A 12,405-nucleotide genomic window follows, 5' to 3' on the forward strand; every position below is an offset into this window, starting at 1 on the left:
TGTGTCTGTCATTTGTAGCCAGAAGTCTTTCAACCACAATTCCTTATCCAAGAGGACCATAACAAGCAGAGAACTCAAGATCTGTCATATATACTTCTCTTCTTCATCTTATTCTCTATCTCTTTCATCCTCCAGGGAGTTTTGGCTTTGTTCTACCTTTCTCTCTACCTCTACTGTACCTGAACTATCTCCTCTTGAAATGCAGTTCATTGTTTTGCATGCCAATCTTTGATTCTAATTTACCTGGGCCATATCCATTCTCACTCCATTGAAATCGGCTCTCCCCCAATTAATTAATCATCCTTTTCCATAGCTAACCTAAACCTTATGATACTATGATCACTGTCCCCCAAATATTCCCCTCCTGACACTTGATTCACTTGTCTCACCTCATTCGCCAGAACCAGATACAACAATGCCTACTTCCTGGTTAGACTGGAAACATACTGATAGAGAAAATTATCCTGAAGATACTTTAGCAAATATTGCTCCTCTCCGCCCTTTAAACTATTACTATTCCAGTCCCCCATTATGACTATTGTTTTGCACCTCTCTGCAATTTCCTTGCAGATTAGTTCTTCTATATCTTTCTCACTAACTGGAAGCCTATAGAATGAACAGTAGAGTGATGGTACCTCAATTGTTTCTTAGCTCTAACCAAATAGATCCTGTCCTTGACCCCTCTAGGACATGCTCTTTCTCCAGTGCTGTAATAGTATCCTTGACCAACACTGGCTCCCCTCGTCCTTTCTTTCCTTTCCTATCTTTCTTAACATCTTGTATCCAGGAATATTTAGTTCCCAGTCCTGCCCTTTTTTGAGCCAGGTCTCCATTATTGCCACAACATCATATTCCCACATGCCAGCTGCACCTGCAGCTCACCAAACTTATTTACTACACTCCGTGTGTTCATAGGTGTCTTGTGGCGGAGTGGTAGTGGCCATATCTTTGAGCCAGAAGCTCCAGTTTCGAGACCCATTCCTGGACTTGATGGCCATGGAAGGTGCATTCATAATGTGGCCAAACAGATTGATTATCAACCTGAAAATCCTTCCAATATGCCTATAGCAGCCGGTAAGAGTGGAAGAGTCTCCTGGTCAGCTAGAGCCTGCAGAAGGCACTACAGTACCTTGCCAAGCATAACCATGGACCAACACATGGATGTCCACCGTTGTCATGCCCTGTTAGGACCTGGTATCTGAGGAGAGTGTGTTCACATACACTGAAAACCTACTACTGAATTCCCTCTGAATGTGACCCCACGTAATAGCTTACTATTTCTTACTCTAGCACTATCCGTCTCTCCCAATTCTTTGTGCACCTTGTTTATCCTCTCCAACATTCCCTCCCAGTTCCCATCCCCCTGTAAAGTTTGTTTAAACCTTCCCCAATAGCACTAGCAAACCAGCCCACAAGGACAATGACCCCAGCTATGTTCAAATGCAGTATGTACAGGTCCTACCTCCCCAAGAACCTGTCTAATGTCCCAGTAATATAAAGCTTTTCCTCCTGCACCATCTATACTCACTAGCACATAGCACCAGGAGTAATCCTGAGATTACTACCTCTAAGCTCCAGCATGCTAGTTTCTTTCTTAGCTCCCTAAATTCTGCCTGCAGGGCCTTATTCCTTTTCTACCTATAGCATTAATGTTAATGGTATATTAATTATTTTATCAAGGTTAAGGATACACAGGTGAAGGGCATTGTTTAAGAACTGAAAGCACATATAAACAGAGACCATCCTTCTGCAACTGGTGGGCCTCATGGGGGATGGAGTGTTTCATTGGCCCTTAAAATTACATTTTAATTTAATTTGGTAAGGTTCCTTTGATTTTTTTTCTTTAGTTACAATGCCCCTTAGGGGCTATCACTTTAATTTACCTGGTTAATTTGACCATTAGTTTAGTGTTGCTCAAAAGAGTATAAACACAGACTGCCCTTCCATGACCAGTGAGGTCCACGAGGGCTGCAGTGCTTCCTCATCCCAGAAAATGCCATTTTGATTTAGTTGGATAAGTTTCCTTTCATTTCTTTTTCATTAGTTACAGTGCTCCTTAGGGGCCATCAGTTGGATTAATTAGTTTAATTGGCTTTTTTGTAAAATTGGTTATTTGGTTAATTTGTCAAACCCATACTCAAAAGAATATTAACAGAGACAGCTGGGACATGGGTATTAGTAGGTAGGAGGCAGGTATTTGTAATGTTACATTCTATAAATAAGCCTATTATCAAGGAAAAGAATTGCCATCTAGTTTCATATTTGACCACCTGGGGCTTGGGATCAAATTAACATGATACCAGAGGATGGTTGCCTAATAGGGAAGATTAGAAACTAAGATTTTTTTTCAGTCAGAAGATTATATTCTGAATTACTTCTGGGAAGAATGACTGAAATCAAGTGTAATTTGTTAGGGTATGATTTCCCACTGATGTTCTCTGAATTTGAAGCTTATGGCCAGTGGAAAAATGAAATGGATATGTGGACATGGGTTATGTCCTTACCGAAGAATAAACAAGGAAGGCTGTGGCACTGTTGCTTCCGAATAATAGTAAGATCAGAAGCAAAGTATTTTGTGAGCTAGAGGCCCTTATGTTGGATACTGAAGAAGGTTTTAAGCTTCTATTAAGTTTTATGGATAAAATTTACAAGAAAGATGATTTATTAGATGCCTGCAAGGCATGGTCAGATTTGGATTGATTTTGAAAAATGAATGGTCATTCCATAGAGGAATATATCACGAACTTGAAAAGACTGTGTAAAAGATTTCAGAACTTCCATTTGGAAATTTCTTGTTCAGTGCTCGTATTCAAATTATTGGATTTTTGCCAAGGTGTCGCAGAAAGAGACACTTTTTCAAATCAAATGCCTGATGCTTTTTTAAAAAATTCTGGGAAAGCAGTCATTTCCGGCAGCCTTGATGGCACAAATAGGTTATTTTGTGGTGTCACAGAGGATGGAGGACTCAATAATTATGGCCTTTCGAGATTCTTCAGATACGGAGTGCAGGCGACAGGACAGCAGAGGAAATACAGAAAAAGGAATGAGGATGAAGGCATTTTGGCAGATGACAGGATTGGAATAGTAATAATAGATGAATAAACCCAAGGTGTTTCAGGCGTGACCCAAAATATCATTGTGATTAAATTGCCCAAAGTGGAACAGCAGGGTTTTCAAAGCAATTTATGACACAGTAGATGATGATATTGATCAGTCTGAAGGAATTGTACTGGTCAGAAGAAGCTTCAATCTGGTAATGAGTGTTTAAGTCGCAGATTCATTTAATTGCAGTGTGGTTGCATCTTGACAGTTATGTGGAACCGATTGGTTAAAATGTTATTTAGGTTCACTCAGTAGTAAGGATTGAAGTAAGTTCAGGGAATAATAAGGTTCTATTGGTTTCAAGTTCAGGGATGACAACACGAGGTCACTGAAAAGAGTGGTGATTCCATGCAAAATAGAGTAAGCCACTTTATTATTGTAGATGTAGAATGTGATGAGATACCCTTGCTGCTGCTGTTGGGGAGGTGATGGCATAGTGGTATTGTCACTGGATTAATCCAGAGACCCAGGGTAATGCTCTGGGAACCTGGGTTAGAATCCCGTCATGGCAGATGGTGGAATTTGAATTCAATTTAAAAAACATGGATGATGAAAAATAATGATGACCATAAAAACCATTGCCAATTGTCATAAGAACCCATCTAGTGTCCTTACCTGGTCTGGCCTACATGTGACTCCAGACCCAATGCAGTGGTTGACTCTTAGTTCCCTCTGAACAAGGGCAATTAGGGATGGGCAATAAATGTTGACCTAGCCAGTGATGCCCGCATCCCATGAATGAATTAAAGCAAGCCTTCCATGAATAAGACACAAATGAAACTAGACATGGAACATGATATAGCAATTGTCTTTGGAAAATCAGTAGGTGCAATTTCCCCAAATTATTATTTCAACCCTTTAACAAAACCTGGCATTTCTAATCAGAATGTTAAATAGTATCAGGTGATCAGAGTTTGAGAGGGAAAAAAAAGCAAAGGGTCAAAAAGAGTGGCAAGTCCAGTCCAGGTCAGTTGGTAAGGTGTGATGAGAATACAGTGGTTTTCCAACATGGTAGTCAAACTACTAAGGTCCCATTCATCTCAGTTAATTGGGATTGATTATAAACTTTTAAAATCTGAGCAATTAATAGAAGGCGATGAGGTACCCTTTACTTCACATGTTTGACAGTTGTGAGGAACAGAATAAATTGATAAGGGGCTGGATGATGATAGACAAAGTGATACCAACACAAAGAACAGGGCTAACGTATCCAAAGGACAACTGCCTAGAGTGGGTACTAGGGTAACCTGCATACCAGAAGGATCCATTGAATGCAGATATGTGACCATTGCAGGGAGAGCAGGGAAAGTCACCGGCAAATTCAAACATTGGCTAAATGCCCAGGATGATGGACAAGCGATAAGATCCATGGACTGGCAAAATGAGGTGAAACATTGGAAGACAATAAAACGCAGTGCAAATCCCCTTAGTGCAGGCTTGTCTAACCTTTCTGGTGATGAGGTGTGGGGCCGCATTTCAATATTTTTCTCACTCAAGGAGCCAATGGGCAAGTTTTGGAAAGATAAGGTTTGGCACAACATTAAATATGAAGTTCATTAAAAAAAACCCCCGACATATGAAAAGAAACACCTTGCTGAGCAAAAAAGAACAATGTCAAAGCAATAAATTGATAAATAAAAAAAATGAGTAATAAATAAATATAACGATTAGAGTGTGAGAGGGTGAGTGTGTCTGCCTCACTCCCAGTCTCAGGGTGCTCACTCACTCACCCACTGTGAGGGCGGATGAGAGTGCATGTTGGTGCATGGGGGTGAGGGTGAATGAAAATCCTGAGACTGGGAGTGAGCCACATACACACTCACACTCACTCTCTCTCCCCTCTCACACACAAACTCACTCTTTACTCTCACAGTCTCCTCCTCACACACACACACACACACAAACACACTCTCTTTTCTCACACACACTCTCCCTTCACCTCTCACACACCTATGCACCCCATTCTCACTCTGGGGCCCACAGTCCCCCTCCCTGTCACTCCAGGGCCTCCTCTTCCCCCTCCCTCTCCCTTCGGAGCCCACTCTCCTCCTCCCCTTCACCCTGCTCTCCCCCTCGCCCTGAGGCCCGCTCTCTCCCATGCTCTGGCTCTAAGTCTGTTCTCCCCCTAGCTCTGGCTCCAGGGCCTGCTCTCCCCCCATCGTTCGATCTCCAGGACCAGATCTTCCCCTCGCTCCAAAGCCCGTTCTCCCCCTTGCTCCAGGGCCCACTCTCCCTCTCACTCTGGGGCCCGTTGTCCCTCTCCCTCTGGCTCCCAGGCCCTCTCTCCCCCCTGGTCTGGCTCCAGGGCCAGTTCTCCCTTCTCACCCTGGTCTGGAGCCCACTTTCCCTCAATCTGGCTCCAAAGCCTGCTCTCCCCCGCTGCTCTTGTCTCAGGCCCTGGAACCTTCATGAAAACTTAGCTTCCCACTGATTTCTGCTCGTCCAATCACAGGCTGCTGCAGCCAATGCAGCCGGAAACCAGCCTGCGACTGGCCAAGCAGATTTACAGCATTTTTTCAAATGTAAGTCAGTTGAATGTCCAACAAGTTTGGCAGGCCGAATCCAGAGGACTCAAGGGCCGCAATGCGGCCTGCAGATCATGAGTTGGACAAGCCTGCCTTAATGGATCTAGGAGTGACTCTGGCTCTAGGAAACGATCATGTACTGGCGACGGAATCGCAGGATCATTACAGTGCATAAGGAAACAATTCAGCCCACCGTTTCAGCACTGGTTCTCCAAATGAGTATTATGACTCAGTACCATTCTCTTCCCTTTTCCCTGTAACCCTGCATATCGTTTCTATTTAAATAATCATCTAAAGCCCTCTTGAATGCCTCGATTGAACCAGTCTCCACCACACCTGCAAGCAGTGCATTCCAGACCTGAACTACTTGCTGTGTAAACATTTTTTTCTCATATTGCATTTGCTTCTTTTGCAAATCACTTTAAATCTCTGCGCTCTTGTTCTCGATTCTTTTATCTACTCTGTCCAGCCTCCTCATGATTTTGAACACCTCTATCAAATCTCCTCTTAGCCTTCCACTCTCCAAGGAGAACAGTCCCAACTTCTCCAATCTATCTTCATAACTGAAGTTTCTTATCTCTGGAACCATTTGTGTAAACCTCTTCTGCATTCTCTCCAATGCATTCACATCCTTCCTAAAGTGCGGCACCCAGAACTGTACAGTTCTGTACAGTACTCCAGCTGAGGTCTACCTAGTGTCCTTTACAAGTTCAGCATAACCTGCTTGCTCTTGTACCCTATGCCCTACTAATAAAGCCTAGGATACTGTATGCTTTATTAACTGCTCTCTCCACCTGCCCTTCTGCCTTTCATAATGTATGCACATATACACCTAGGTCCTTCTGCTCCTGCACACCCTTTAGAGTTGTACTCCTTATTTTATATTGTCTCTCCATGTCCTTCCTACCAAAATGAATCACCTCACACTTCTCTGCATTGAACTTCATCTGCCACCTATATGCCCACTCCCTCAATTCGTCTATATTCTTTTGACATTCTTCACTGTCCTCCCCACAGTTTACAATGCTTCCAAGTTTAGTATCATCTGCAAACTTTGAAGTTCTCAATGAGATCACCGTATATTCTTCTAAAATCCAGAGAACCCAAGGGGCTCAGCCTCTCATCATACGACAACCCTCTCATCCCAGGAACCAATCTGGTGAATGTTCACTGTACTGCCTCTAAAGCAAGTATATCCTCACTTAAATATGGAGACCAAAATTGCACAGTTCTCCAGATATAGTCTCACCAAATCCCTGTACAATTGTAAGACTGTATTCCTGTACTCCAATCCCCTTGTAGTAAAGGCCAACATGCCATTTGCTTTCCCAATTGCTTACTGTTCCTGCATGCTAACATACTGCCTTCTTTGTATGAATACATCCAAATTTCTCTGAACATGAACATCAACATTTACAAGTACCACAACATTTGAAAAGAATCTGCTTTTCCATTATGCACCCGTGTAATGCATAGAGCTGCAAAGTCACATATAAATCCGAAATTTCTAATAACATAATGAACTCGGGACAAGCTAGTACAAATTACTGCTACGGCCCGTTTACGCTTCGACTACGTGTAGCCAGTTAATCCCTCCCGGAAATGTGTCTCGTGTTTCCTAGTCCGAATGGCAATTGTATGTCCTGCCTCCTTGTCGGCAACCAATCAGTTGCGGCCCGGGTCGGCCAATGAGCTGGTCCTATCATTTCGCAGCTAGCGCCAATCGGGAGACGTATTGCTGCATTGTCAGAGGTAACAGCATTACGTAGCAGGAACTGTAGGTGCTGTTTTCTAATGTTACTACCACCAAAAGTCTAAGGAAAGGAATGTAGGTGTTCGTAGAGTGTATCAGCATTCGGGGATCGCCAGTGCTGCACCGATATTGTACACCCTTCATTGCCCATTATTGAGGATCTTTGAGCAGCTTCAGACACATAATTGTAATTGAGTTTTAAGTTCCTCACAAAACACTGTCTAACCTCAATAATTTGCGTTATTGTAACAGTGCAAATTCATTAACCTAATCTAGAATATTTTATCATCTCAATTTAACAATAGAAAGCTAAACTTTAGTATAACTAATTTCTCAATGTAGCATCCTTTGTATGTATATATAAATTATTTTTGTAACAAAGCAATCTTTTAAAAAATTCTTAAACTATAGGAGTAATTTGAGGGAGCAGTTGATTGATAATTGTAGATAATGCAGCCTTGCTTTATATTTTTAAAATCAGGGAAAACAGCAAAAATTACAAACGTATTTTAAATGATGTCATTTAGAAGATACTGTACTGTTTTTGGTTTGGGGGAAGTTGAGGATGTGTTTGTGCAAGGTAGGCACATTCTTCTCAAAATTAATGCCTGTGTAATATTTTCTATCCCCCACAGTGTGAGAATCTAATGGCTACCAACCATTCTTTCACTGGCTCCGATGACACAGCAGATGAAGCAGTTCGCTCCACATGTGATGATGCAACAGTTTGTAAAAGGTACGATTGCAGAGCTACTGGAGCATTAGGATAGGTTGTCTCTGAAAATTGACCTGAGTATTATAGTGTATGGTATTGTGTGTGATGCATGATGCAGGAAGTGGTTCATATCCTGTCTATAGTGAGCATTTTTATTCATTAATGTGTTTTGGCATCACAGGCAAGGTCAGCATTTATTACGTCTCCCTAATTGCCCTTGCAAAGGTGTTGGTGAGCAGCCTTCTTGAACTGCTGTAGTCCTTGTGGTGTGGGTATGTCTATAGTGCTGTTAGGGTGTTCCAGGATTTTGACTGAGCAAGTGAAGGAATAGCGATTTATAATTCCAAGATGATGTGTGAGTTTGAGGGGAAAATGCAGTTGATGATATTCCCATGTGCCTGCTGCCCTTGTTCTTCTAGGTTGTAGAGGTCACGTGTTTGGAAAATGCTGTCGAAGAGGTTTGGCAATGCATCGTGTAGATGGTATACTGATGCCAATGTGTGCCGGTGGTGGAGAGAGTGAATGTGTAAAAAGATGGATTGAGTGCCAATTAAGCAGGCTGCTTTGCTCTGCATGGTGTTCAGCTTGAATGTTGTTGGAGCTGCACTCATCCAGGCAAGTGGGGAGTATTCCATCACACTCTTGACTTGTGCCTTGTAGATGGCCTTCAGGCTTTGGAGATTCAGGAGATGAGTTACTTGCCACAGAATCCCAGCCTCTGCCCTATTCTTGGAGCCACAGTATTTATATGGCTGGCCCAATTCAGTTTCTATTCAAGCATGACTAGAATGTTGATGTAGATATTGATGGTGGGCGATTCAGCAATAGTAATGCTGTTGAATGTCAAAGGGAGATGGTTAGACTGCTTCTTGTCAGAGATGGTTATTGCCTGGTTCTTATGTGGTGCAAATGTTACTTGCCATTTATCAGCCTGAATGTTGTCCAGGTCATTCTGTATGCAGGCAGGGACTACTTCATTATCCAAGGAGTTACAAATGGTACTGAACACTCTGCAATCATCAACAAACATTCCCCACATATGACCTTAAGCTGGAGGAAAAGCCATTGATGAAGCTGCTGAAGATGTTTGGGCCTAGGAGAGTGACCTGAGAAATTCTTACAATGATGACTTGGGGTGGAGTTGATTGGCCTCCAACAACCACCATGATCTCCCTTGGCGATCGGTATAAATCCAGCCATTGGAGAATCTTTCCCTAATCCCCGTTGACTTCAATTTTACCAAGACTCTCTAGTGCCATACTTGACCATATACTGCCTTGGTATCAAGGGCCCTCACTCTCTCCTCACCTCTGGAATTCATCTCTTTGGTTCATATTTGGGCCAAGGCTGTAGTGAGGTCAGCAGCTGAGTGATCCTGATGGCACTCAAACTAACCATCGGTAAGCAGCTTATTGGTGAGTAAGCGCTGTTTGACAGCACCATCTATGACATCTTTCATCACTCTGTTGATGATTGAAAGTAGACTGATGGGAAGTAATTGACCAGGTTGGATTTGTCCTGCTTTTTGTGTACAGGACAGACCTGGACAATTTTCCACATTGTCAGGTAGATGCCAGCTTTGTAGCTCTACTGGAACAACTTGACTAGGCTAGTTCTGAGGCACAAGTACTATAGCCAAATGTTGTTAGGGCCCATAGCTTTTGTTGTGTCTAGTGTGCTCAGCCGCTTTTTGATATCCCGTGGAGTGAATCAAATTGGCTGGAGTCTGGCATCTGGGAACCTCAGGAGGAGGCGAGATGGATCATCCATGTGGTGCTTCTTACTGAAGAAGATGGGTACAAGCACTTCAGACTTGCTTTGTGCACTAACGTACTTGGCTACACCATCATTGAAGGTTGGGCATTTCAAAACACAAGGATCTGCAAATATACATCTGGGCTGTTATAAACTCTCTAGCATAGCAATCCCTGATCGTCAGGTGATATAGTAGTCAGCCTGGCCGTTTGAGAATTTCTATCCAGAACATAATACTTTTTAATACCCAGGATCTCCATTATATTGAACACACTTTGGAGGTGGGCTGTTTTTAATTTAAAGACAAGAGATTTTGCAAGAAGCGCAATCTTTTTGATTGCCTTAGAACCTAAATAAACAATTTACTTAATTGCTTTATTAATACTGCAGTAGCAGAAACAACAAAACAAGCCAAATTAATGTCAGTTTAACTCTCAGTTTCTCATTGATAATTATCTCTTCTGTTTTGCAGGTTTGCGGTGAGCATGAACTATTGGAAGGACCCATACATACAGTATTTTATAAAACAGCCAAATGAAAGGAAAGCTCCTGAAATCAACAGAGGTAATTCCCTGCATACTTGCGGAAGTTTGCTTTGTCCTTCCTTTCTACATTTCTTCTCTCCTTACCTTTTTCTAATATTTTCACCATTTCTTCTTGCTGAGGTCCATTTCCCTGGGCAGAGGAGTGTCTTTCAGTATCATAAAAAGGCTCTTTTTATGTGTGACCCCAGACAATAAATGTCTGTCTATTCAGCTGTGAACAGCATCACAACCTATTCTGTCCTCATCGATATGCACACTTTTTTATCAGTGGTTACTGCTGTGATCAGGAGTGAAAAACCTGGTTGATTTATTTTTCTTTCTTACCCAGGGATGTTGAGGCCAAATATAGGGCCACAAAATCTGTGGAGTGGCAATCGCAGTCGGATTGCCACTCCGTTCCTATTTACTAATGCTGAAATGCAGCCACACCTTTCCCGCCCAACTTTCCAACTCAGACCGGGTGAAAGAGTTGCAGTGCAGCAAGTTGCCGAGACCTTGTGTCAAGGGCAGCTGAGTCGAAGGTAAGGAAGACCCACCCCCTTTTATATGGCACTAGCTGACATAAAGCAGATAAGATTACAGGTCCAGCCACTTTGAGAAGCCAGGAGGAAGGTGTGTAAGGTAAGTGAGGAAGATTGGGGATGGTCAGTAGGTTGGGGGGATCGGAGGGGGGAGGGGGGGGTGGTGGTTAGAGAGGTAGGGAGACCTGTTGGGGGCGAGTGGTGGGGGGAATCCCGTGGGCAGTCGGGGTGAGGTGAAATGGGTGGGGGGGGTGGTGTTGGGGAATGCCATCGGAGTCGGGGGGGTGGGGTTGGAAAGGGCATTCAGGAAGTGGGGGAAGGTAGTCTGGGGGTCCCATGCGTGGGATCACGGGGTAGACAGAGGTTGTGGGGGAGGGTGGTCAATACTATAGCTACCCAGGAGTTAGAAGTGGTTTTAATTCTTCTAACCTTTTTTCTGGGTAACTATTGCTGTAAAACAGTCGGAACCATCCAATGTTTGCATTTAAATTCGTTTTGGATGGTTCCCATTGTAGGGCAATTGTCCAATGGAAGGTTGAATTTCCCAGGCATGGGAACTTCTGGGGGTGGGGGGGAATCCCCAGCGCATCTTTGGGGTAACCCCCAGGTACAACACCCTGGAGCTCGGAGGTTGTGGGCCATGTTGTCTGTACCAACACTCAACTGAAACAAGCTAATCTAGACCTAACCAAACACAAAACTAGACTATTTGTGGACTAGCAGCTCAGGGCTCACTGCATTAAGGCACTGAATCACCAGGGGAAGAAGTGAGACGGTGAAGATGAGATACATGTAGGGAGAGCACTCTGAGCAGCTATTTAATGAAGTGAAAGGACCTAGGTGTGATGCTGCCATTCATGTGGTGGTCAAATTTGTACATTTCTTCAAACAACAATAGCTAAGCACGCTTTTTTCTAACCAGTTTTTCAGAGCAATACTTTATATCTATTAAGAGTCAGACTGAAAACTTGCATAATTACATCACAAAATGGCACAAAAATAGATGTCTCATGCATGTATCACAAACAAAGAACCTTGTTGCTTTTACCACACATCGATGATTTTGGCTAAATCCTTTTGTACTGTGCTATTGTGCCTTGAGTTATGTATTTCCAATTGTCTCTGCTCATTTCCGAAGATGCTGACTCCTTGTGTAGGTACAGTTCCATGGGTGCTGGCAGCACCCATGTGGCCATTATTCATTCATCATCATGGACAGCAAGTGTCGGAAGACTGAGTTATCATAAGGCAGCCCTCATCTTGCCCTCTCAAAAAAAAACTTTCCAGCAGGTTGCTGTATAGTGATCAAAAATAGAAATTCTGTCTCATTTTCTCCTTCCTAAATTCGATGCAGTGGGCCAATTTGTCCGTATGAGTGATATCAGCTAATTTAGCACAGGCAGACTGAACTTCAGATTGTAGCTCAGCTACTGACTGAATAAACTTACTGAGCTACTGGAGGAGCCCCTATTAGAGCTTTTAATTAAGC

The 12,405-nt window shown here is 43.0% G+C and overlaps 2 protein-coding genes across 2 annotated transcripts in view; one reads left to right on the top strand and one right to left on the bottom strand.

Moving 5' to 3' along the window:
- LOC121287754 (rho GTPase-activating protein 17-like) overlaps nt 1–12,405 on the bottom strand; it is a 289,690-nt gene that overhangs the window by 209,501 nt on the left and 67,784 nt on the right. The window lies entirely within an intron of this gene.
- lcmt1 (leucine carboxyl methyltransferase 1) overlaps nt 7,359–12,405 on the top strand; it is a 54,940-nt gene continuing 49,893 nt past the window's right edge. The window contains exons 1-3 of the mRNA XM_041205662.1: nt 7,359–7,567; nt 8,016–8,116; nt 10,323–10,414. Of these exons, the coding sequence (XP_041061596.1) occupies nt 8,028–8,116; nt 10,323–10,414 (181 nt within the window). The 5' untranslated portion in view covers nt 7,359–7,567; nt 8,016–8,027. The remainder of the gene's footprint in view (nt 7,568–8,015; nt 8,117–10,322; nt 10,415–12,405) is intronic.

The sequence above is a fragment of the Carcharodon carcharias genome, chromosome 15 (genome assembly GCF_017639515.1).
Source record: "Carcharodon carcharias isolate sCarCar2 chromosome 15, sCarCar2.pri, whole genome shotgun sequence".
NCBI lineage: Eukaryota > Metazoa > Chordata > Chondrichthyes > Lamniformes > Lamnidae > Carcharodon > Carcharodon carcharias.